Source organism: Salvelinus fontinalis, chromosome 22 (genome assembly GCF_029448725.1).
Source record: "Salvelinus fontinalis isolate EN_2023a chromosome 22, ASM2944872v1, whole genome shotgun sequence".
Lineage (NCBI taxonomy): Eukaryota > Metazoa > Chordata > Actinopteri > Salmoniformes > Salmonidae > Salvelinus > Salvelinus fontinalis.
Genome location: NC_074686.1, coordinates 16,986,606 through 17,014,189, shown reverse-complemented (window position 1 = coordinate 17,014,189; position 27,584 = coordinate 16,986,606). Strand labels below are relative to the sequence as shown.

The window sequence follows — 27,584 nt, the reverse complement described above, 5'->3', positions numbered from 1 at the left end:
ACGAACTGGCAACAGACAAACAGGAAACACTGGAATAAATACCCAGGGACTAATGGGGAAAACGGGTGACACCTGGAGGTGGGTGGAGACAATCACAAAGACAGGTGAAACAGATCAGGGCGTGACAATAAGCAATCGCTTAGGGCTACCAGCTGCTGAGGGCCCCCGGACAAAAAAACAAATAAAAATCAGTCAGTGTCTCAACTTACTGTTGAGCGTTAGATTAGTAAAATACACAAGGTGCAATTTAAAAATTTGCTTGTCCAAAGGCAGTTTACCTCTTGTTATGTCAGTCACTGACAATCACTCAATTAGCCCATGTCAGCAATAATTTCTAAAAATAGAATGGTAAGTTAGTCTACCCAGCCATCTAAACTTGTAGTAATCATGGCCAAATTACTGTCTGGACACGAAGAGCACATGCCCAGGAGCCCTGACCTCCAGGTGGCCCCCATTGATTTTGTTACTAACTCTCACTCAGATATCAAATTAACATGGCATAAGTAATGTCATAAAATAGCAAATTTCAGGAAATTTGCTTTGAAACTGCAAAAATATATCTCCACCCCATGGCAAAATGTGTAGAATTGGAGTAAATTTGCTTTTAAACTGCAACTCTTTCTCTCCGCCTTATGGCAAAACGAGTAGAATTGCATGAAATTAGTTATAAAATTGCAACATATTCTTTCTGCACCATGGCAAAATGTGTAGAATTGCAGAGAACTTCTTTTCAAACAATGATTAAATTAAACAAAGTAGAAAAACTGTTAGGGACAAAAAGGACAATGATGAAAACAAAAGGTAAGTAGGCCTACAACAAAGCTAAATGCAAACTGTAAATAGGACTATAGCATAAAACATGGCAAACATTAAAATGTTTGAAGTTGACATGGAATAATGACACAGTAAATATTTTACTATTGTGGTGTAATTATTACTAACCAACACATCAATTTAATCAGCCCAACAATTTGAAGACGCACAAGCAATCACCAGAGACTTGATTTTGTTTGTGTTCTCTCTGTGTGAATTTTTACCTTCAAACAATTAGGCTTCACAGTCTAACCATTACATCTTAACAAAGAGCAATATTGTTTTTAATTATCTTAGTCAATCATCTAAAGTTCTTTAATAAAAGTCATTCTTTTTTGGATCAATTCAATTGTAATAGCATAGCTATAGCCAGGGCCGACCCTAGGCATAAGTGACATAGGCAATCACCTTGGGCCCCCGGCCATAAAAATAAATAAATCTCAGTCGGGGTCTCAACTTACTGTTGAGCATTAGAATAGTATAATACACAAGGTGTAATATCCTGAAATTTGCTTGTCCAACAGCAGTTTTCCTCTTGCTATTTCAGTCACTGACAGACATTCAATTATCCCATGTCAGCTAACATTTTTTTAGAATGGTAAGTTAGTCTACCCAGCTATTTAAACTTGTAGTAATCATGGCTGAATTACCGACTGGGCACGTGGCCAGGGGCTGTGACCTCCAGGTGGCCGCCATTGATTTTGTTACTGCAAATCTTTCTCTCCACCCCATAGCAAAATGAGTAGAATGAAATTAGTTATAATATTGCAACAACAATAAAAATACGCACCCATGGCAATATGTGACTCACCACCTGGATTCAGACTTATGTAGCAAAATTTGAAATTGTGTTTTTTACATCAGATAAAAGTAAAGACTCAAAGCTACAAAATGGTACATCATACACTGCATTTGAGGAACAATGGGAAAGTAATTCTGCTTTGAAAGTTGATCAGCTTGTAAACTCACTTTTGAGAAAATTGCCTTTGAATGTTTTGGTATCTAGTGAAGAGCTCTTCTTTGTCTACATCCATTCAGCCTCGCTTTAGCCCCACCCATCTCTTTTCCCTCTCGAAGCAAACACTTGACGCTCTGGCCGATGATTTGTTTACCTCTGAATAGCGTGAAAACAGCCTAACCAGCTCTGCTCTGCTGGATACAATTTCTAAATGCGAGGTTGGGGTCCCCCCAATCAAAACTCACCTAGGGCCCCAAAAAGGCTAGGCTTTGGCTATAGCAGAGCAATTTAATTATGAGTGAATCGATATCTGTAGATCTTATACTGTACATGTCCACATATCCATAGCATGCTCAACACCATTTTAATTTAGCTACGTACTAGTATCGCTCTTAATGAACTTGCTGTGCATCTGTCATCCTCAAATAACGTCCATGGGACGTTTCATCATCTTGGGGCGTCCAAATTGGGGTAATCAAAAGACCCCGGCAGAGATTATGAACCTTTAATTGCGTTGTCAAAATTACGGCATAGTGTGTCATCTCTCGCGTCTCTACTTCAGATACGTTTCTTCATCAACATTTGTTGAAAAACTACAGAAGTAATTGAGTTGTGGGTATAAAGCTCTATCAAAGCTCTTGTTCTTCTAGGCTAGGTGACATTTTAATTATACGTCCTTATCTGATAGATGGGGAGATATACCTTGTGTCAAAGTAAACGCCACTTCTTTATTGTTTTTTAATCATATATGCTTATATTCATGCTGTCAATGGATGCATGGGATTTCATTTGACCTATCATTGATTGAAGATTATGTACCATATAGAGGAGGTTTATCGTAAGCCACAAATCTCTCCGATTAGAAGAGTGTCTTGTTACTTGAATGACAATGAGAGCAAAAAGAGCCTTAATAAGTGAATGGCTATATTTTATTAGAAGTTTAGTAGAAGTATGTTATGGTGAAAAGACTTTGTGCCCGTGGAAGAACTGCAATCTTGAGCTGACAAGCTTACAGTTCTTCCTCAGGCACAAAGTAATTTCACCATAACATTATACGTAGTTAATAGTACTTAAATTGTAAATAGTACTTATACCATTTGATTACTGATTGAGTCAGTAAGTAATCAATGTAACAATGGTCTCAATGGTGAATCAAGAGTATAGCTATGGACCAATAGTACTCTGACCAATGAGTCAGGCTGTAATTAGGACAAGTAACAGTACATTGCAACGTTATGAGCATCATCACATTCGAATGGCATGTCCAATTATATTATGGAGTTGAAGCAACATGGAATTCATCCCCCACACTAAAAAAACCTTGATTCTATAATTCTATCAGTGACCGTTGCATTGGTGTGTTATGGCTGGAGGGTCTCTGTTTGCTTGAGGTGATGCCTCAAACAATGATAATGGTGATAGTAATAGTGATAATGCTACACATATAACCAGGCAGTTAAAGGTCTTTCTCTTTATTGTGCCAACAGCATGTTTGCATTCAACTGTATTTGTCTGATTAAATATTTCTTAGTGTGACTGATGAGGCTGTGTGGTAGCAGGTCAAAAGAGGCATCACACTCAAACATTTTATCTGAAGCTTTGATCAAAAATGTAGTAGTTAATAAAAAATGCATGTAGGCATAGCACTTTGTATAAAAACTTTACATTTAATAATTATTATATTGGAAGATAAAATGGAAAAACTAAATGCGTTAATCAAGTGGCAATCAGTGACAAAATAAATACATTGGCTAATGTATGTAACATATTTTCTTCAATTGTTGGCCTATAAAAGTAATTTCTAACTTTCATTACTTTTAGTTTTTGGATATTCCATTGTTGCCATCTTACCCATTTCCAGCTTACATTAAGGGGCAGTAAAGTTTGGGTAGAGAGTAATCTATCTCTAGCTAAATATCTTATCCTTACTTCATCAATAAAAGGGTACAAATGTTTTGTCTATATACAGGTACATTTTGTGTATACTGCATATCACATAAATGTTTGGGATGAGGTTGTTTGTATAAGTAAACAGTACACTACTTTTGGAATGTTCCCTCACCTTCTAGCACTGGGCCTTCAGCCAATGTAGTATTTAGAAGCAGGGGTGAAATAGTAGTTCCATTCTCACTGGTATCACTGTACACCATCCATACAATCCGTGCGTGTTCACGTCAACCAATCTAAAAAAAGAAAGAACAAGAAAGAAGAACATAATGTGTGCAAATATACAGTACATGCCAACTACACGGACATGTTCACATGTACTGAGGGGAGTGTTTTTCAACGTAGATAAAAAGGGAGACGGCGGTGACACAAAACGAGGGTGACTCGTCATCGTGTTGTCATTGTGTCAGTATGAAAAGGTACTTGATATTCGCAGAGGGGGGGAAATGGGACTATGCCATGTTATTGTTTGCGAATGTGTAAGATCTTGACATATATGTGTGTGGACATGTGTGATGGCGTCCTAGGATTTGGTAGCTTGGAAGATTTTGTACCATAATGCACTGATTCATTATGACTGGCTGTAAGGAAGGAGAGAAAAATAGAAAAAGAGGAAGATGAAGAAAAACATTTCAAATGCACTAGCACCTGGAACTACACATCTAAAAAAAAATCTCCCCATTTCCCCTTCAATCTTGTCACTGGATATGCCATACTTTTCCTCAGACACCCACTTCCAGGGAACTGCAACACAAGTTCCAGAAAATTCCAGGGAGCAAGGAAGTGGATCCAATGCCCAGTGAGTTATGGTCTGGCCTCCCGGTTTACGCTCTGTGCTGTTACTGACAATGGTAGCCATGCTCTCACTCGTGTCATAGCATGGTACCGTCCGACTCTGCATTCAGCCACGTCTCTCTTATGATCACAATGTTCTTTAAAAAAAAAATGCAGTTACTTTCCAATGTTCACCATAGCATGAATTGTGTAGTGTAAAGTTATAAGGATTGCTGTTTTTAGTTCTATTCAAAGTTAATACAAATGCTGGCTTCAAATTCTGCTTTTTTTGTGTCCTGTAGATTTCATGGCCTTTGCACTATGGGTTTGTGGAATCTTCTTTGAAATACCTAACATAAGGTATACCCAATATGTAATTACATTCACACTGGCAATAAACTATAATGTGTTAGGAGTAATGCGTCCTTACCTATGTTTCTTCCTTTCACTAATACATAAAAGACCAGCAAATTGTGAATAGTGGTGGACACTACAGAAAATACTCTGCTGTTAACATTGACTTACACATTACGACAGGTTATGCATGTGCACGGGGGACGTACAGAGAAACCACCATCTTGTTTTCCAGTTTAACCCTATGTGATAGGGCTTGCGTTGAGTCATCAGGGACATTCAGCAACAATTATAGTTACAATGTAAGTTTATGGGGCCACAACACACTGATAAATCCACATGTGTGTGAGTTTGTGTGTGTGTATGTTTGTATGTGTAGGTGTGAGTTTGCAGGCCAGTGTATGTGTTTGCGAGCCTGCATCCATCTGCAATGTGAAGGCATGTGCACGCATGTGTGTATGTGTGAGTTGCATGAGACTGCCTTCCCTTGGGCTGACAAGAAAGCAAACAGCACAATGTGATCTTTGGTGTGTAAAAATCTGGATAATATCACATTACACATAATATGTGTATCTAGATTCCATAAGAAACAAATGTAGGCCTACAATATACCCTCAATTAAAATATAAGCCTTCAATATACCCTCAAAGTCGGATTTCAGTCCATATGATCATTATCGCATAACCATTTTACCATATTTTCAATACCATGCATATTATGAAAGTGTTTATTTTCTCAAAAATTATTAATTTAGCAAATACAAAAGGTTAAAAACAGACATGAGGATGACCTAATTATTTTCCCCATTACATCTTATTGTCAATACAACACAATGCATAGTGAAAATGTTTTACACTCAGGGCTTTTTAGATGACAAAAACACTATGAACTCTGAATTAAACAAATTCTTTAGCAGGAATATTGTGTGCAAGTTAAATCAGGAATGTCAAATGACAATCCCTTTGAGTTCAAGTTGAACTGCGTCCTTATTGAGGCCGGTGCTGGAAAGTATGGTCTAGAAGTCTTTTGATTCAATATGAACCTTTATGATGTAGTCGTAAAGTTCTCCTGAGCAGGTGTTTGCCTTGAGAAAAATATTTTGATGTGGTTTTCTGTAATCATTAGAGCATTCAATAGTGAATAACAGGCAACAACTTAGGACCTACAATAAATGCAATACACTCAATTCTACACAGTTTTGGATGAATAGTTTGTCATTTTTCTAATAGCCTAATTTCTAAATTCTGTTAACTAGTCTATACCTAAATTCCACCAAAGATGCCAGCAATGGCTTAAAGAAAGAAATGATCAAATCAACAAGACCAAACAAGATGCACAAGGGCGCACAACTAAGGCAGGATAAAAGGTCTCAAAGTTCAACATTGGATCTAATGTATAGAATTCAATAAGGTATCAATCTGCACAAAACATTTATTAATTGTTTTTGACAAAGTTGACCAAAACGTCTTAGCCTAACAAATCTCATTGGTATCCTATGTTAAATTAACTGTAATAATAATAATAATGACACTAATAATAACAACAATATTAATAATAATAGCAATATCTGTGGAAAATAATGTAGCTTAAGAATATGAAATTACATGACACAAAACCTTTCAACACCAATTAAATTCCAATATTCAAACGGAACACTTACAATTGTAAACGCAGCTAGAGAAGTCTTATCAACTTTAAAAACTCAGTAGGCCTATTCACTATGAAAAAGCTCCTGTAACACAGTGCTATGTCCATAAAGTGCATAAAACCCTCGCCTGTCCTTGCCAGCTCTACTTCCACGATGCACTTTCTGATTGAAGATTAGTGACGTAAGAAACATCAATCGCGACAGGCATGTCGAGGTAGATGGAGGAATGGATAGATAGACAGATGTTGGGGCGGTACTTGGAAATATTGCCACATTATTAGCCCCCTCCGACAACCATTCTGCATAGATGATAAATTTGATAGCATGCTGGCAATGTCTCAAGTATGTCGCGCGCACTGAGAGGTAAGGATTTATTTGAGTGGGTAAAATCCTAACGATAGTCTATCGGTTCATCATCTGTTACCTTTTGACTTGAGAAAAATATCTAACATAAAAAAAATGAAGTGCGGAGTGGCATGAACAGATAGAGAGGTTAACATATGGTGCAAATTCCGAAAACTCACCAGGGTCAGTTAAACAAGGTTCGTCTGCCGGCCGCCTGTGCGTTGGGAAATTAATCCGTCTCGCAAAAATGCAGTCGTGCGCCCGAGAATGTGGATTGAGTTGGTGCATTAGCAAGAAGCGGCAGCCATGGTGGTGATGGAAAATCTCCAAAATATCTGATGCATGGGGTGGTGGGTGGAACGGTGCGTATCTACCCCTGAGCAACGTAACACAGCTTCAATGCTACCGAAGTTATACGCTAGCCTACTTAGCACCACCAAACGTGCTTTAGGTAACACATGTAGCCAAAATAAAAGAGCATCTCATTAAAAAATAGAAGAAAAACTCAACTTCACGGTCAATTGGGGTTCTCTTGATGTCCTAGGTTTAGAATACTTTCAACAGCTTGGCTATCTGAGTTATTGACTAAATAGCTACTCTGCCTCAATGCAGTCGGGCAGAATAAGTTGTTGTATTGACATGTTAATAACATAGTGAATGAAATGGATTTAAAAATAAATGCGCAGGGATGGAGAGCAGTGCACTGTTTCAGTCACAGTGGACTTGTGCACTCGGTGCCCCTCCCCTTCCCATGCAAAGTAGTCACTTCCTAGCAAGGTGTAGCGAATCAATCTGCAACTTCAATGCCCCCTTTTTAGAGGTGTCAATGAAGAGGTACAAAAAAAAAAAAAAAACTCCTCCCAACTGCTGCCTGTATAGATCTTTTTTTTTCAAGATACAGAAGCTTTGCGATCTAATATATGGTCTAAAAAAGTTAATGAAAGAATGCATTTCAGAAGAGAATTGAATATCAGAACAGATACAGAATATCCCGTCAGTGTTCTTTTCTGTGTTTTGTGATGATCATTTCTCTCCATTTTGCAGTCCGTGTAACATGAGGACAGTAGCATAAGACATACAGTACGTGTAGTCTCATACGCTCAAAACGAATTTGGTGAAACCAACTATCACAATGCATGGACGTGGAGAAGATTTTTTCTCCAGAGCATTGCATTGGACATGCGGTGTTTTATAATCCTGTTATAGAAAAGAATAGAGAGAAAACAACAGAACAATTAAAAAGATTGACAGGTGGGCTCTGACTGTAAGAGTGACGCTTCTAGAGGGGTGGAGTAACAGAGAGGCAGGAAAGGCAACGCGATGTGTCTGTCGATCAGTTGAGCCTGTCTGATCAGTCGCGCATCCCCCGCCGCATATTTCTCACTGCGGAGACGAGACTCCAGCTTCACTATGTGGAGTTAAAAATAAGCAATACATCCACATTCGTATCGTTTCGTGGAGTAGCTGTTGGCGTTTCGTTTGTTTATGAAAAGTCTTTGGAGCAGTAATACACCAACTGTCCACATGAAAGCCGAAAGGGCATCATTTTTGTGAGCTTCGTCGGAATAGGCTATCCGAGCCTAGCTGTGGGTGTTTAGTTTGCGCGAGGAGACGGAGAGTAGCCTATTGGCGGCATAGCCATTTGATCTGTAATGCTGTGGTGATATGACTGACACGGACTGATTGACATAACCCTCTAATGTCAATCTCCTTCTATCCCATTTTGTGTCTACTTGCAGAGATTGAACAACGGAACAGCACCTGTGCGGAAATACAGTTTGGAACGTTATCCATCGCCGTGGAAGTTTGATACATTGAAAGACTTTTACTTTCAACGCGAAAATCTGTTATAAAGTGTCGTTCCGGGGGTGGAATCCTTTTTTTAATGGAAGCTCCGCGGACTGAAGAAGCTTTGGCGGCTGTCCATGTTCTCCACTGCTAGACTGAAACCTAAAACAGAGGTCTTATAAAAACTGTTTTCAACTCAACATTTCCAGAGAAACATCACTTTGTTTAGAGATAGGCTATTTGTTTCTTCACATTTGACAAACAATCGCTGAAAGATGTTTAAAAATAATAATACTTTCACTGACGCTTAGACTTCCTTTGCCAGTCAAAGAACGGGATTCTACATTTCTATTCCGATTCTATCGAAGAGAAGGACAAAACGACGTTATTTTATTTGGTTTCGTCGCACTGGTTTCCTCTAGGGTCGTCTTTTATTTTGGTCTCTGCATGAAAGTCAAGCGGAAAGTCTACCAGCAGCATGCCGAGGAGAAAGCAGCAAGCGCCAAGGCGGTCCGTAGGTAAGCCCAACTCTGAAGTCTATTTCCCCAATTCCCTCCCATAAAATCCTCTCAAGTACACATTTTCCCATCCTTATTTCAAATAGCCCTAAGTAGACACACATTGGAAACATAAATATAGCCTACTATGTTATACATATTTAGCTACAATCAAAAGGAGATGAACATAACATTTTTTTTTGGTCCAGAAAAGTATTCAGGCCTAATTCAAATACTTTCCTTTTTTTGTCACAGGTTCATATTCACATATAGGTTGTCAAAACCCATAGGCCTATTGAAGTTGTATACACATATAATATACCTAATGCAATTGGACGTGTGTTTGATCTAGTAGCATATCTTCGGCTTTAAGTACCCATGAAAACCTAGTCGCTGGCGCGTATTTTAAGTCTCTGCGTTACACTCGGGGATTGCCATCCTTGATTTGATGCCTGATTGATCGCCTGTCATGCGACTACCTTTGATCTATTCATTCCTGTTAAGCGTCAGTAAATCATTCACTATGGAAACACGCATGCGCTTGACAGCTTGAGCCACTCAATGGACAACTTTTTCCCCTGTCGAGAAGCAGGAGAAAAGACAAATTGAAAGAAAAGTTCCCAAGCGGGGTAAATACTTTGCGATTAATGACCAGGGGGGAGGGACAAGGGATGAGGCGGAGGGAGGGTGCTGGGGCGTGTCAAGATCAGAAAGTAACACTCAAATACTCTTAAGAGTACCTACAGTACGTCGACAATATCCTTCTCAAAGAAGCAACTTTAACTTTCCCCCAGACTTACTAGGCTACTCTGTACCAATGCAATGCTATATTCAACCCACAATAGAAATAGCTTTTTTCAGAGTAGCCTAGATTCTATTCTAGGATATAGACTATGCAGTATGCACACATAAAAAAAATTTTTTTCGCTTTGATAGTGCGTTTTTTTGGGGGGAGGTGCACAAAAATGTATTTGACACACATAGGAGTTTTCATAAAGTATCATGAAAGATGACCAGAGTTGAGCCTGTCATTTTGGAGATGTTTTTTCTTTGTCTCTTATAACATGGAATGATTGACAAGGATTTCCACCAATCCCCTAATGAGAAATCTGCCTTTGAAGTTCAGGCATTAACGACTGCTGCTGAACAAAACACTTCTAGAATATTAAACAGACTTTGGAAATGTGAAGTTAAGCAGGTTGGGAAGGAGTTACTTTGAACTCGGTGGGGTTGTGAATTCAGCTTGAATGCAGAAATATAAATGTGAGGATATTCTGGTATAAATAGGTGATATGGATAAACTAGTGAAAAAATGGTTACGAATGAAAAGGGCGTCAGGGAAGGGGTTTTGACTGTAGCATGTAGGCTACAGTCAACTCCTAATAAATACAATGGCTTGAGACTGTCGTGAATGCATGTACTAAATCAGAGCATTCAATTACCCGGTGCAAAAACATTATTTGGGACCGGTAAACTGCAATGCACTTCAACATAGTATGCACATATCCAATGTGTACACTTGAAGGGGACTATATTGTATGCTTTAGCCTAGTACAAAATGTACACAATGCTGCTGAATTATCTGACCCAGCAGCTTGTGCACTCAACCAAGGCATCAGCTCCCTGCTCGACTCCCATCCAGCTTTTGAATATTGATTTAATTGTCTGATTTGTGACGGGAACATACATCACTGGCAGTAATGGTCAATCAAAACTTGGCAGGCATCGTCTTTCCATTATTTCCAGTGTGTGACACATGGTGGTCTCCATCAAAACACTGTGACAAAAACTAGTTTGTTTGAGTGTGTGTGACAGAGAGACTTCTTCATTACTGAAAAAAGCACCACTACCCCACCACTTACACACACAACCCAAAACATGTATTGTAAGTTAAATAAAAATCTTGACTTAAACATACACTGTAGTCAGGAAAATAAGAATGTGAAAACAACTAGCTTTGTTTTGCTGAAAAGCGATTGAATATCACTGTTTTAAAATGGAGGTCCATGCTTTGGTGGTTTCTAGCCCCTTGGATGCCGCTGTACCTTGTGTCTAGTATGGCCAGTAACTATACATAATCTCCCCTCCATTTGTAACAACATGGCTGCATCTGTTCGTTTTGGCAGTTCCGTTCAATGCGGTGCAATCCGAGCAGCATCGACTTTTGCTGCAGTCATTTGTTGACGTTTGATCTCCGGAGGGTGCTTCGTGTTCATTTTGGGTGTGTTTTATCACTCTTATTTGGAGTGACCTGCAAGTCCAGGGTAGGCTTACTGTACTTGATACATTTTCAAGCCAGAGGTAAAAAAAAATTGATAGCCTATGTAGCGCGAGTGTCATTATATAATAGTTTCTGAACAAATGGGCCCAGAGAAGCTTTGTTATTTTCATACTAGAGCTTATGAGTGACATAACCTTTGACCTGCAAATGCTGCTTAGATATGTTATAAAAATATTGTACCACAAGAGTGCAGAATGCCAAGATTCTCTCCAAGGGGGTTATGAAATTGAGGCCTTGTCTTGTAGTACTAATACCCTTGTCACTTATTGGAATAAGTGTTGATTTCAGGACAATTTTCTTTTATACCTCTACACTGTAAAATGTCACGGTAAGGCCTACCCAGGAAAAACTCCATAATATTCAGATACTTAATCATCACCTCAACGACACCAAAACAAGAAACGGCGACCAATGAAAACACACCTTTTCTGTGACGTCGCTCAATGCCTCCTTTTCTCCCCAACCAAACCCTGCCTGCTACATGAAAAGGAGTCTCAGTCTCTTAATTATCACCCGAACGAGGGAGGGAGGGAAGGGAAAATAAGTCAAGCTTCCTCCCTTCGTACGACGACAAGCGCGCGGCAGCTAGCAGCATCGTTAGCCCGACTCCATAATTATCTGGGATGCTGACGGATCTAGCGACAGGGCCCCGCCGATTAATGCTGACAAATTCAGCAAGGTGTCAAGTTCCGCAGCTGGCTTGATGTAATCAAGTTGATATTAGCCCAGGTCCCCACACACAAGGTACATTTGCTAGCACACACTCACACACACCTGAAGTTGCAGTATTAACTCAATTCTTTCGAAGGGGTGCAGGGTGGGGGGCTGCAGCTAGGTGACACATGAACTATCTGGCTAATCAAGTTGAAGTCGCCGAGGCAAACGAACACTGCTAGATAATGGCGGATCTAAGCCGAGTTTCCATGAGTTTTGTACAGGTGTCCTATAACAGGGTTATAAGATGTGCTGGTTCAGGCATAAGTACATTGGATATGTTGTATTGCATATTGTCCTGCATCACGCTGCTTGATTTCTATCTTCCATCTGTACAGTTTGTTATGAAGTGGGTGTTCCATTACGGACAGAGATTATGTTGCATGGTGTTTCTCTTCCTGTGTTTTCAGACCAAACGTTTGGTAGCACTGCAGGTTGTCAGATCTCTTAAACTAAGCTGTGGTACAGTATGTGTGAGTCTGTGTCTGTGTGTAGCAGCCACTGTCTCTTTACCCTAGCTATAGTCGAGGATATGCAAAGTGTCATTAACAGTCGACATTGACTCTAGTAGTCGATAGTCATGTTTGCCCCCCTATTTCTCAACGCAAATAGTTTAAATTTGCATATGGGGTCGCAGCCAGTAGGCCTATAGGAAATCAAAGAGTTACACACACACACATATATACACCCACCCCTCCACACACATACTCCCGTTCCTTATCTACGTGGAGGTTAAGTGACAAATGAAGATCGATGACTGCTCTTATGGAAAAGAAAGGGTGGTGAAAATATGCCTGGATTAAAAGAGCGCCAAGAGAGTGGCGGTGTGAAGGCGTCCGCCTCAGGAGCAGCGCCGCCGAGGTAAAACTATCCCTGGGTTTAACGAGCTTTCTCACACACACACACATATATATATATATATATATCTTTCCACAACCTCCACACCTACAACAATGAAGAACTTGCTACAATCCTGCAGTTTAGTCTTCCAGTACATGAATGGGAAACCATAGTATCCAAGGAGAACAGAGCAGCTGTCTTTCCTCTTCATCTCCCCCTCCCTCTGTGTGGCTTGACATCTCATCTGTCCACTCGTTTCTATCAGCGTGAGACAGAGATGGAGAGCGAGACGATAAAATAAAAAGAAGAAAGAAAGAGCGAGTCATGACCCAGAGAGGAGGGAGAGTGGAAGTCCAGAGTACACTCTTGAGGTCAATGTGTACTCTGGGGAGTCCCTGTCTGAACGGGTTCCATCTAAGCCCACGCTCTGCGTGTGTGTTTTGGAGAAAGTTGTGTGTTATTGTTACAAAGCAATGTGTGTGTCATTGTTTTTCCGCCTTTCTTATGTTTCCTTTGACCTCAGAGGATAGGGGTCATTTATAGGCTTTCACTCCAGTCGTCTCTGAGTTTATGTCAAGGCTTCTGTGTGTGAGTGAGAGTGTGGACCTGTGTCAGAGTCGTCCGGGTGTTAACTGATAAGTGCCAGACACGTGGGATTTTTGTGGCGGGTGTATGATGTTAGGAAGTCCTCTGTCCATTAGCTAATTTCGCTGTGTACTGAATTTCACTGTGTACTGAATTACAGTATGTGAGTTTGACCTCTCTTCATTTTTCTTTTGTTTTAACAAACCGTTACAGTTTTATGAGGAAAAGATTGATAGGACTGTGAAGAGCCTGTTTAGTGCATGTGGCGCAAGGCCAATATTATATTTTATATTTTGGACAGTGACTTTCAGCCAATACATTTAAGCCAATATTATTTGTGACCATATTTAGCATTGATTATATTTAATCTGAATGACCAATTAAAAATAAACTAAATGCAACTCTCTGATGTACAACTTTGTAACTGCCTTTCAGAAAAAAATGAATATTCTGGAACTTTGTGTAGCTCCTCCCCAACTTCCTGTTTCCTACTTCCTGTCTGTACAAAACTTAACTAAATCATACAAATAAAAAGCATCTTTATTATTTATTTGTTTATTTCCATAACAGAAGGTTTGAACACTAATGTGGTAGAGTGCATTTAACGGTGAGTGGAGGGAAGAAAGAAGAAGGGGGGGGGGGGGGCTGCGAGGAAAAGGTATTAAAAGTGACAGATGAACAGGAGTGGGGAGATATTCTCCCCCAGCAGCTGTGACTGCTGCCATTACCCTGACAGGTGTCAATTAAGAATTACTGCCAAGGTCCCCAGTCATTTCTACTACACCCCCCCCCCCAGCCCAGCTGTGTTGTGTTGTGTGTGTGTGTGAGAGAGAGAAATAACACTTTACCCTTGTCGCTGTGTTAGCATGTAGCCACAGTCACAGCCCCCCAAACCCCTCAAATGAAAATGAGCCGTTGGGCGGCAGCTAGCTGCGCTAATCGATAACCAGTGTATTAGCAATTATTTTGCCCATTGATTTACGAGGGACAGTAACTCCCGATGCGGTGTTATTAGCCTTTAATTAGATGTCTGCACCACACACACACACACACCTGCCCTGTTGCCAGGTGGATATATGTTGGACATCAACACACACACATGGACGTTCACACACACACACACACACATACTGTCCTACAGCTGTTGCTAGGTGGATATATAGTTCCTTTGAGGTAGCAGGGTTTAGAACAATCACTCTCTATCATATCACAGGCCCTACATTTGATGCTGAGGAGCCTTAAGACCCTTGGGCAAGCTGAGGGAGGGGGGAGAATGAAATACAGGTCCATTTCAGATAGTAGTTTCATTGTGTGCACTTGTACTCTGGATGGAGGCTTTTGATAGGGTAGCGTGTATTAACGTCTACTTAACGGTGGCAACATTGTTCCATATTAGCTAGTGGAATCATGCTAACATAGAATCAAGTCACCTGTCACGAACAGTCAATTGATACTTGACAATTTTCATGACATCGGCATCAGTTTCCTCATGCTTAGAGCACGCAAATACTAAGGATGGATGGGTGTTGGAGTTTAGTGCTCCAAGCAAATTGTGCCAGGACATTCTTCGGATTCATTTGACGTCTGCGTTGATCAAATATCAGATTCTCTTCCTATCACTCAGAGGACATTGTTGTGTCAGCAAGGTTAATTTTATCCCAGACCCAGATTAAGTCTATTCCTCGAATAAAAAGCATTCTCAATTGAGAATCTCCATTTAAAATTGCTTTTAGTCCCGAAGACCAGTCCCAAAATACTTTGTCTGAGTGCATTTCTGTTAGCCAGCCCCAGTGAAAATAGTATGTTGAACCCCTAATCAGTGGCTTGTAACACTGACTTCAGTCTATAAGGCTTTCTAGACACAACAGGAGCATCGATAAGCCATACGCATCTGTGACTGAACTGCCATACTTGGAGAAACATCCACTAACAGCAACACATTTAACTGAAAAGTAATATGTGCCACTTTACAAGACGTTGTTGTATCATCTTGTAAAAGTTTAATTTGAAATGTGTCAAGCCCTTGTTTTGTTTTCCCTAACTTACTTGTAGGGTTAGAGTCGGGATTTTTACATTGCGATGCTACTCATCTTTTTGTGCCTTCATTCAGGATACATGGCATTTCGATATACAGTGCTTTCGGAAAGTATTCAAACGCCTTGACTTTTTCCACATTTTGTTACGTTACAGCCTTATTCTAAAATGGATTAAATAAAAATACTCAGCAATCTACACACAAGACCCCATTATGACAAAGCAAAAACAGGTTTTTAGATTTTTCCTTGCAAATTTGTTAAATAAAAAACTGAAATATCTTATTTACATAAGTATTCAGACCCTTTGCTATGAGATTCGAAATTGAGCTCAGGTGCATCCTGTTTCTATTGCATCCTGTTTCTACAACTTGATTGGAGTCTACCTGTGGTAAATTCAATTGATTGGACATGATTTGGAAAGGCCACACTGGTCTATAAAGGTCCCACAGTTGACAGTGCATGTCAGAGCAAAATCCAAGCCATAAGTTCGAAAGACTTGTCCATAGAGCTCATAGATATGATTGTGTCGAGGCACAGATCTGGGGAAGGGTACCAAAAAAATTGCTGCAGCATTGAAAGTCCCCCAAAACACAGTGGCCTACATTTTTAAATGGAAGACGTTTGGTACCACCAAGACTCTTCCTATACCTGGCCGCTCGGCCAAACTGAACAATCGGAGGAGAAGGGCCTTCGTCAGGGAGGTGACCAAGAACCCAATGGTCACTCTGACAGAGCTCTAGAGTTCCTCTGGAGATGGAGAACCTTCCTGAAGGACAACCATCTCTGCAACACTCCACCAATCAGGCCTTTATGGAAGAGTGGCCAGACGGAAGCCACTCCTCAGTAAAAGGCACATGATAGCCCGCTTGGAGTTTGCCAAAAGGCACCTAAAGACCTGAATGCCAAGCGTCACTTCTGGAGGAACCTGGCACCATCGCTACGGTGAAGTGTTGTGGTGGCAGCATCATGCTGTGGGGATGTTTTTCAGAGGCAGGGACTGGGAGACTAGTCAGGATCGAGGCAAATATGAGCGGCGCAATGTACAGAGAGATCCTTGATGAAAACCTGCTCCAGAGCGCTCAGGACATCAGACTGGGACGAAGGTTTACCTTCCAACAGGACAACGACCCTAAGCACACAGCCAAGACAACGCAGGAGTGGCTTCTGGACAAGACTCTGAATGTCCTTCTGTGGCCCAGCCAGAGCCTGTACTTGAACCCGATCGAACATCTCTGGAGAGGCTCGAAAATAGCTGTGCAGCAATGCTCCCCATCCAACATGACAGAGCTTGAGAGGATCTGCAAAGAAGAATAGGAAAAACTCTCCAAATACAGGCGTGTCAAGCTTGTAGCGTCATACCCAAGAATACTCAAGGCTGTAATCGCTGCCAAAGGTGCTTCAACAAAGTACTGAGTAAGGAATCTGAATACTTATGTAAATTTGATATGTCTGTTTTTGTTTTTAATAAATTATCAAATTCTAAAATCCTGTTTTTGCTTTGTCATTCTGGGGTATTTATAGATTTATGAGACGGAAAAACTATTTTAATACATTTTATAATAAGGTTGTAACCTACCAAAATGTGGAAAAAGTGAAGGGGTGTGAATACTTTCCGAAAGCACTGTAAATCCACTACTCTTAAGTCTGTGTTCTCAGTATATCACGACATAAGACAAATAAAAATTGGTGCTGTTTTTACTGCGAGGTGATGGATAAAAGCTGGCCCCAGCACATGAGCCTGTGTGTCGGGAGGGGAATTTCGCTGGGAATTTCTATCTCCAAGGAGTGTTTATTTAACCGATAAGTGTCTTTGAAAAGCAATGAATATCATTTTTTTTTGGACAACAGTTTACTGGGCTCTGTAGATAAGATACTGCATCTGGGAATGGATACGGCCCACAGATGACAGTTTGTCCTTGAGACTGGACCAGACGCCAGGGTTTTTGCTGAATCCTCACCTCTCTCTCTTTCCATTTTTCTCTCCTTACTAAATCTCTCTCTCTGTCTCTCTCTCATCTTTATTGCTATCTCTCTATCCATCCATCTCTTCCGATCTCTTTACCTCTGTCCTCTTTCATATTCTCTCGTTTTGTCTACTCTTTCATACTCTCTCACTATTCTCTCTTTATTTATCCCCTTCCACCGGACAGAGCCAGCAAGCCTGTTTTGAAAAATATGAACTAGAAGACAAAAGGAGAGAGTGTTTCCTATGCTGTACTCTGGCAAACCCATGTGTATATGTGCATTTCCTTTGCATAACACTCTTAATAGTCATGTAGCGCCATACATACTAGGTGTAGATTCTCCGTAGGTTTTGGAGAAGGAATTTACTGTATAGTGTGTGTGTTGTCTGGTTTATTCGACGCCACATGTGGCCCCAAAATTGCCCGAAAAGCTTTATTTGATCCGACGCGGACTCAGACAGTGTCAGTCACTGGGGGGCTCTAAGCTCGGCTCTAAGTCGTCTTTCTTAGGAAACGGTGGGGTGCCCCCAGACCCCCTCTCTGTCTGTCTCATGACTGCCCTGTCACCTGGTCTCTCATAAAGTCAGGCTGAAGACTTGTTTTTGTGTCTGACTCTCAGACTTTCAAATTGTCTGTATGCCTTTTCAGTGGATCTCTCGTATGGTTCTTCTTTCTGTCTCTCTCATGTCTGCCTTGTCACTCAATCTCTCATACAGTCTGTCTGAAGACGTGTTTGTCCGTTATTCTGACTCTCATTCAAGTTGCCTGTCTGTTCATCCCTCTGTTTCATAATCCTGCTGTCTGTTCGTCTTTCCCACAGCGGGGGAAATTAATCAAGCCATCTGCAATGATTGAATTATGTCTGTCTGACACAGAGAGTGAGACAGCTAGAGTCAGGCAATGATTAGCTAAGTTGAACATTAGTTAACTATTGTGGCTGACTCAAACATCCATGTTTTCCAGATCACTGTCAATCATCCATCAATCATTGGCCCAGTTCGTTGTTGACACCTTCAGTATCTGTCTGCCTTTTGAGGTCACAGGTTCAGAGGTTAAAATGCTAATTGTTGACTATAGATGTTAATTAGTTGTTTTTGGTTGGATTTCAACAAATGTAAATTTATCCAATGATTAGTGTGACTTTGAGGGGATCCCTTTGATCACAATGTGATGCAAGGTGATTTGTAGATCGTTTATTCTGCTCTCCATGGAATGTAGTGGAGCTCAAACACACACTATGTAAGTGTGTGGTTTCACTGCTCTGCAGATTGACGTTCAATCGCACTTGATCATTACACTGATAACCTGGTAATCGAAAATTAGAGATGTTGTTCGTTGCCAATAGTGGAAGGGCCATTAGCCACGTGCGAGTGTGCGTGCGTTACTGTACAGAGGGGTAGAGTGTCTAAGTCTTGGGGCAGACGGTGAGGAAAAAGATACTGAGAAAAAGAGGGAGACGGCATGATGTGAGAGGGGGAGAGAAAAGGCCAGAGGTGGAGTGGTAAAGAGGAAGAAAAGAGGGGAGGGCAGAAAGAATGTAAAAGAGGAGGAGCGACAAACGGTGAGGGAAGGAGGGGGGCAGGTTGGGTGGGAGAGTGGCATAGGGGAGAGAGACAGAAAGAGCATGAGAAGGATAGAGAGAAAGAAACATGCAACAAAGAAGTAGTGAGAGAGAGAAGTCAGCCATGCCTGCCACTCATCACTCACTCCTTAATGACTCTTTTTTCTCTCTCTCTCTCTCTCTCCCTTTTCCCCCGGGAGTCTCAGCTCGGCCCAGCGGCCAATCAAATGAGGTCATCCAAAGTTCACGACCCCCACTACCGCAGTGGTCCCACACAACACCCATCCCTTGTGTGTGTATTGTAGCTGTGTGTGTTTTTGTCTGCCAACTTGCTGTTTTGTTTTTTAAGAAACACATTTTTCAGACATCTGAGAAAATGGCAGGTGTGGGTGGATGTGTACAGTACATGGTTAATGAAAGACTTCTGTCAGTGAAATATTTAGTTTTTCGTTGGTCCTTCGTTTGGATATCTTTTAGATCTGCCAGGTAGACCAGATTGTATGTTATGGTGCAATAAGGCATTTTTTTTCACTGTTTACAATTATGAATTACGCAATAATATATTCTATCCAAACAAAGTCTATTATAGTTTTTGTACTTTTGTTCAGTCTTCTGTGTGTGTACTATGTATTGATTCGACGCTGTCTCAGTTCCTATTCCAGCTTGCGCAGGGTGTTGACGGACCAGGTGTGTGTGTGGTATCACAGTGTCCCATTCCCCTTGGCACGGTTTGTCAGCTATCTGGCTCTGGGAAGCGTCAAGCAACGCAACTCAAAGTGAAGCCTTTTCACTCTCTCCCCCTCACACCAAATTTGGGAAACAGCTGGAAAGACCATGAAGATGATTTGTCTCCCTCTGCTAGTGTCTCTGACAGCTTCTGATGTACCACACACACACGAGCACGCAAACGCAAGGTAGACACACACCCACATGCACTCACACTCCCCCTTGAGGAGATGTAAAATGAACAGTCCCATTTAGAGATATTCAGCATATTAAATTAAGTCGGTGTCTCTGGGGTGGATGGAGGGAGATTTGATAGGGTTTAATGGAACCAGTGGAACTTTTCATTATGTGTGTGTGAGCGCATTCCTACGTAGGTGTGTGTTCTCAAATATCTCTATGCAAAGTTTGTGAACACACACACACAGGGTCGTGTATAAAGGGCTGTGCTCTCTTGGTGCTTGTTGCCAAAAAGGCCCTGATTTCCTTTAGCCCAGCACGGCTGGGTCATACATCACTAAGGGGCCTCCCAGCTGCGGTGGCAGGGGCTGACAGAATGACACGTGTCATTTATCATAGAGGGGCCAGGCCTTGGGAAACTACACAGACTGGACCGCACATGACACTGCCCGAGAACGAAGGAGAGAGACCGAGAGAAAGAGGGAGAGCTCAGAAAGGGTCGTCTGTACGATACACAGATAGAATACACATGGACACAGTGAGTAAGTCTCTGTTCATTCTATCCTCTATGTATCCCTCTATCCCTTCTTTCTCTCGTTTTCCTCTTTCCCAAGCAACCATCCATAACCCCGCCCCTCCTCCCGCCTCTCCCCCTGCGACTTCTCCTCCCTCTTTCCTTCCCTCCATCCCTCCCACCAAGTCACTCGCCTGGCCCCCTTTACATTTGTCTTCATGAGCCTCATTTATTTTAGATGCCACATGCAAGCTGACAGGCATCACTCACTACTGCCCTCCCTGCACACACACACAAACATCGCCCTTCCCGATTTATCCGAGGTCAACCCAGCAGTCACGCTTCTCCATTTTACCATGTCTCCCCCCTGTCTCTTATATCCTCCCACCACCCCCATCAACATTGCTGCCGATGGATGTGTCTTTAAAGCAGAGATTGATTGCGGATATCAGAGTTATAGTGTCATTTATTACGGTAGGGGGGCAGTGGATATCGTTGCGATATTTGTGGACACCGTCTGGGTGTATGTGTTCATGGGTGGCACAGTGTGAGTGTGTTAGGTGTGTGTGTGTGTGTCCACGTGGCGCGGTATGTATGTGGCACGGTCGGTGGGCACTTTGAGAAGCTGTGCAAAAGTTTAATTGCCAGGGCAGTAAGGTTCTCTTTCGTCTCCATTTCTAAAATGTTCGAGCACTCCATAGTCTGCCCTCAGTACGATATTATGTTGTGTTGAGCGATGGTTTCCTTCTCTCTGTCTTTCTGTCCATCACTCACCATGCTCCCTCCTTCACTTACTGCTTCTCTCATTCTCCCTCCTATTTCTCTTTTTTCTCTTCCTCCTCCTCCTTCCTCCCTCTCTTCTAAGCTGTTATGGATGGTTTACTAAGAGTCATGTCCCTACCCTGGGAAATCTCAACACAGGCGCACGCGCGCACACACACCAATGTGAACACACATGACACACACACAATCAGAGATGTAGGCATTGATCCCCAGTGACGTGGTTTCTTCTGTGAGAGGCCAGTTTGTGATTTAGTGCGTCTCCTCCTTCAGGGGCTCTCTCTCGTTCCCCCACTGCCTCCCTCTTTTGTCAGTTCACTGTCACGGCCATCAGGAATAGGCCCCACGCCCCCCCCCACACACACACAAACACTCCCATGTGGGCTGACAGAATTGTTACTCTTTCTTGACCCCTTTTTGTTTTTATTTTTCAACGCTTAACTTTCCAGTAACACTTCATTTAAACTGTTTAAATGAAGTAGCTTGACAACACAGATTAATGCAATGATGTAACAAGGTATATTTTCTGTCACGTTTTTTTGCATTGATGTGAATGGAGTTGACATTGTTTTGTGGAATGAAGACGATGTTGTCATATGATCAGCGAATTGGATTTGGCAATCAGTGTGTCAGCGTGTGTGTGTGTATGTACATGCGTGTGTGTGTGTGTGTGTGTGTGTATGTGCGTGCGTGTCTTTCCTCTGATCTGACTCATCCACAGGCTGTGTGGGTTTTCCCCGCAGAGACAAGGGGTCAGTTTCAGGGAAGAGTGTGTGTGTGTCTTGTGTGTGTGCATGTTGTTCCTCAGCGGTGTACAAAGCGGACAGCCCATGTGAATAGAGGGGAAGGCTGAGGGTACAGGGAAGGGTTGATTGATGGGTTATTGTGCAACCAGACATAACTGGTGAGGTCATGGCCTTCGCTCACTCACTCACTCAGTCACTCACTCACTCACTCACTCACTCACTCACTCACTCACTCACACAACTATTCACTCCCCTGCACTGCCTTTCTCCCTTCACAATCCACTTTGTTTTCTTTTGTCTTTCCTTCTCCTGTGTAGTTTTTTTAAATTCATTTTATCCGGTTTCATTTTAGACTCTATTCACTGAATGTTACCATTGGGGAAAAAAACACTGTCTCTGACTCCTGAGAAACTCTAGCAAAAGATCAGTCCAAAACAACTATTAATGTCACTTTTGATTTGCTGCTGAGGGTTTTTTTACGGCCAAGCCGATTGGGCAGCAACCAGTGATTATCCAATTAGGGAGCCTCATACTAACTTTTCTCCCTCATGGGAAATGTTCACCAAATAAAGTGTGACTGATGCAACAGGGGTCATGGAAAGGTGTATCTGAGCAATACTTTTGTTTTCTCTCCCTTGCCATTTTCTCTCCTGTCCTCTGCAGAAAGAGAGTGATTTATGGTAATTATCGTCTTTGGGGTCATCCATCAACCCGTTGTTGCTAGGCGATGGGAGCAGCTGTTGTTTGGGCCAGGGAAATTCCACTGTCAGGGGGCAGTACACAGGTGACTTCAGGGGGAGATTTAAAGGGACAGGCCCCATTTTTTGTTTTGCTCTTCTTCCCAGAGAACTCTTGTACATGTTGATTTCAGTTTGTTTTAATCTGTTTTTTGGTTTGGTCAGTGCAGAGAAAAGACGAGGATAGATAGAAACAGTAAGGACTGAATTTCGTCAAGCTCCCAGGAATTCCTTGAAGTCAAACAATGCCTGCGGAATGAAGAGGTAGATAGTGATACAATGATGATTCAATTTAACCCTACCATTGCTAAAGACATCAGGGAATTAGGAAAGATTGTCAATGCAGCTGGTGTATTAAAATGCTTATCCTAGAACCTGTTGTGTATGAATTAAAATGTCCTACACTAAGCGAAGCCTGAGTGCTTATATTGGCACCAGAAGCACTCCAATGTTGACTTTAACCTTTCCAAAACCATACGTTTTTCAATGTAGCTCTTCAGAAATAACCATGTGACGCAGAGGCTTCACTAACTGTAATAGCTAAACCTTCCAGGCGGTTTCTCCCAAAGCTTAACCAGGTGGGAGTGAGGCTACACTAACGCTCAGCTAACATTAGCAAAACGTTAGGACTTTTTGGTTGCATTATTTCGAGAAGCAGCAATAATGGGAGCAGAGGCTATACTAGTCTCTGATGTTCTGTAACATCAGCTAAGATTAGCGAAACGTTGCGACTTGGTAGTTACATAGGTTTCAACAGAAGCAGCCAGCCAGATGGGGGTTGGCTCTGCAGTGCTTATGATATAATGGCCATTGTCTCATCTCTGAGCAGCCTGGAGTTGACAGTGGGGGGGAAAGGTGATTTATTGACTGCAACCGTCGCTATGGCTGCTCAAAGCTGGCTCCCAGGGAACATGGACAAACAGAGAGGGAGGGGAGAGAGGGAGAACAGGGAAGAAAGAGAGAGACTGTACTGCAATGCAGGAGCGAAGAGCAGGGGAGTAAAATGACTGATTATCAGAAGTTTATTTGTGAAATTCAAAATTGTTTGTTTATAGTTAACTGATTCAGCAAAGAATAAATCAAATAACTTTAAGGTTTCACACTGCTTGTTGTTAGTTTAAAGAAAATTATAATATGCAGTTACTAACCCACAATGTCTTCATGTAAATTAACTAACAGGTATGCTGTTAAATCGTTATTTTGTTATGAAGAATTATAGAGTTATATTTACCTAGGATCAACATTTTTACCCCCCTCCCCAATTTCGTCATATTCAATTACGATATTGTCTCATTGCTGCAACTCCCCAACTGGCTCGGATGAGGTGAAGTTCGAGTCATGCGTTCCCCCGAAACATGACCCGCCAAACCACGCTCCTTAACACCCTGCCGGCTTAACCCGGAAGCCAGCTGCACCCATGTGTCGGAGGAAACAACGTTCAACTGACGACCCGAGATCAGCCTGCAGTTACCTGGCCCGCCATAAGGAGTCGCTAGAACACGATAAGCCAAGTGAAGCCCCCCGGCCAAACCCTCCCCTAACTCGGATGACGCTGGGCCTATTGTGCGCCGGCTTATGAGACTCCTGGTCAAGGCCGGTTGTGACACAGCCTGGGATCGAACCCGGGTCTGTAGTGACGCCTCAAGCTCCGCGATGCAGTGTCCTAGACCGTTGTGCCACTCGGGAGGCCCCAAGATCAACATTTACAAACATCAACAAAAATAAAAACAGAAATAACTTATTTACATAAGTATTCAGACCCTTTGCTATAAGACTCGAAATTGAGCTCAGGTGCGTGCTGTTTCCATTGATCATCCTTTAGCTGTTTCGACAACTTGATTCAAGTCCCCCTGTGGTAAATTCAATTGATTGGACATGATTTGGAAAGGCACACACCTGTCTATACAAAGTCCCACAGGTTACAGTTCATGTCAGATCAAAAACTAAGCCATGAGGTTGAAGGAATTGTCCATAGAGCTCTGAGACAGGATTGTGTCGGGGCACAGATCTAGGGAATAGTACCAAAACATTTCTGCATCATTGAAGGCATCCATTCTTAAATGGAAGAAGTTTGGAACCAACAAGACACGTCCTAGAGCTGGCCGCCCGGCCAAACTGAGCAATCGGGGGAGAAGGACCTTGGTCAGGGAGCTGACCAAGAAACCAATGGTCACTCTGACAGAGCTCCATTGTTCCTCTGTGGAGATGGGAGACCGTCCAGAAAGACATTCTACCATATATCAGGCCTTTATGGTAGAGTGGCCAGATGGAAGCCACTCTTCAGTAAAAGGCACATGACAGCCCATTTAGTTTGCCAAAAGGCACATAAAGGACTCTCAGACCAGTCATCAAACCAAGATTGAACTCTTTGGCCTGAATGCCAAGCGTCACGTCTGGAGGAAACCTGGCACCATCCCTACGGTGAAGCATGGTGGTGGCAGCATCATGGAGGTTGGATGTTTTGGTTTTGGTTTCTTCCTAGGTTTTGGCCTTTCTTGGGAGTTTTTCCCAGCCACCGTGCTTCTACACCTGCATTGCTTGCTGTTTGGTGTTTTAGGCTGGGTTTCTGTACAGCACTTCGAGATATTAGCTGATGTACGAAGGGCTATATAAAATAAACTTGATTGATTGAATAAAGCAAAGTACAGAGAGATCATTGATGAGAACCTACTCCAGAGCGCTCAGGACCACAGACTGGGGTGAAGGTTCACCTTCCAACAGGACAACAACCTTAAGCACACAGCCAAGACAACACAGGAGTGGCTTCGGGACAAGTCTCTGAATGTCCTTGAGTGGCCCAGCCAGAGCCCTGCCTTGAACCTGATCGAACATCTCTGGAGAGACCTGAAAATAGCTGTGCAGTGGCACTCCCCATCCAACCGGACAGAGCTGCAAAGAGGAATGGGAGAAACTCCCCAAATACAGGTGTGTCAATCTGCTAGCGTCATACCCAAGAAGACTCGAGGCTGTAATCTCTTCCAAAGGTCCTTCAACAAAGTACAGAGTAAAGGGTCTGAATATTTATGTAAATGTCATATTTCAGTTTTGTATTTTTAAGTTAGCAAATAGAAAAATGTATGGTTTTGCTTTGTCATTATGGGGTATTGTGTGTAGATTGATGAGGGGGGAAAAACAATTTAATACATTTTAGAATAAGGTTGTGACGTAATAAAATGTGGAAAAAGTTATGGGGTCTGAATACTTTCCGAATGCACTGTGTTTAAAAAAATAAATAAAAATTCAATATCAATCAATCAATATGACTGGTGCTGTAGCAGAGTTAGAGTAACCTTGCCGTTGAGGCAATATGACACTGACAATGTTGAAAAGGATAGTGACATTTTCTGGAAACAGGTTTTGGAACGTGTGTGTCAATCTTTGAAAACACTACTAAACATAATTGCGGTTGAATGTTAATTTGTCTGTATGAGGAAAATATTATGTATAGTACAATATAACACAAAGTGTTACATTTAATATCTGAAAACAGTTTAAACAGTATTCCGTCCACGCTACTATTTGAGAAATGTTAACATTTTCATAAACAGTACACTGTTGAGTCTTACCTGAAAAGTTTGTATGTACATAACAGGCAACATGACAACTCAGAACCCTGTGTACATAATAGTGGTGTTGAGTTTTCTCTACACAAGTATTGTTGTTTGGGGATATTTTCTGGTAGGGTCCCCCTGTGGGTTGACATTGTAGAGAAAATGTATTTTTGTATTTCATACAAAATTGTATGTTTTCAATACCATTCAGTGGAAATTTACACCAAATGTGTAAGGGTGCAGTTTTTGAGGGAGTGAATGAACAGAGAGTCAGAAGGTGACATTCCTCTTCTGGTGAACTAATACTTTTGTTTTCACTGTGCATCTACACACCAGTCTGTATCCTTTTAACTGTGAGTAATGCGCTATTTGAGCCTATCAATTATTCAACGATCACGCCAAAGCGCCAAAGTTCTCGCAGCGTCTGGGATTGTCAATGCTGCGTGGTTTGGATGTGTATTGGAAATGTGTTAGTAGTTAGGCCTAGTATTACCTCGGTGCCTTGGTTAAGAGGTTAGCACAGTTGTTGCGTTTTCAAATAATGAAACCGTGGTGGTCAAGGTGAACTTTTTCCCATGATTAAGAGCTTGTGATGGAAGACGTACTTGTTCATGTTGCTGTGAGTAACGTTGTCATGGTGGTCAGGATAACTCATGTCGGACTTATCTCCCTCTTCTGGACAGGGATATAAGAGTGAACTGACAGAACTCCCCCCTCCACAAAAGTCTCGTCACCTCCCCTTAGCGACCCCCCCCACCCCCCCTATTGTTTGAAGCTAATATAAAATGCTCTGTCTATATGACCCATTTTAGCAGGTCATTAGCATAATTTGGTTGTGGCCTGCAAGTTAGTGTACTGCAGATGACAGGGAAAGTGTGCTACACAACCTTAACAAATATATATATATTATAGGACGAAGTAGGCTTTACATTGGAGTGTTGTGAGATGGAGAGAGAGAGAGAGAGAGAGAGAGAGAAACGTGAATGAGAAGGTACAAATGCATTATTCATTTGATACCATGCTACAGGTGTATCATATCAAATTATCTTCATACACCTTTTGTATCTTTAATATCCATTTAAAAAAATAGGCAGAAATGTTATGTATGAATACAAATTTGCCTTAAATTATGAAAATGTTAATGAATTGAATAGAAAATAAATTACAATCACTCATTATGACAGAAAGAACTGTCTCCAATCGAGCATAAGATCAGAAAAAAAGTCATACCTCCAACGCATTTGAATT

At 41.7% G+C, this 27,584-nt stretch overlaps 1 protein-coding gene across 1 annotated transcript in view; it reads left to right on the top strand.

Moving 5' to 3' along the window:
- The first annotated feature begins 8,119 nt into the window (after positions 1–8,119).
- The window catches only part of LOC129819953 (teashirt homolog 1-like), a 36,587-nt gene continuing 17,122 nt past the window's right edge, over positions 8,120–27,584 (top strand). The window contains exon 1 of the mRNA XM_055876685.1: positions 8,120–9,145. Within this exon, the coding sequence (XP_055732660.1) occupies positions 9,106–9,145 (40 nt within the window). The 5' untranslated portion in view covers positions 8,120–9,105. The remainder of the gene's footprint in view (positions 9,146–27,584) is intronic.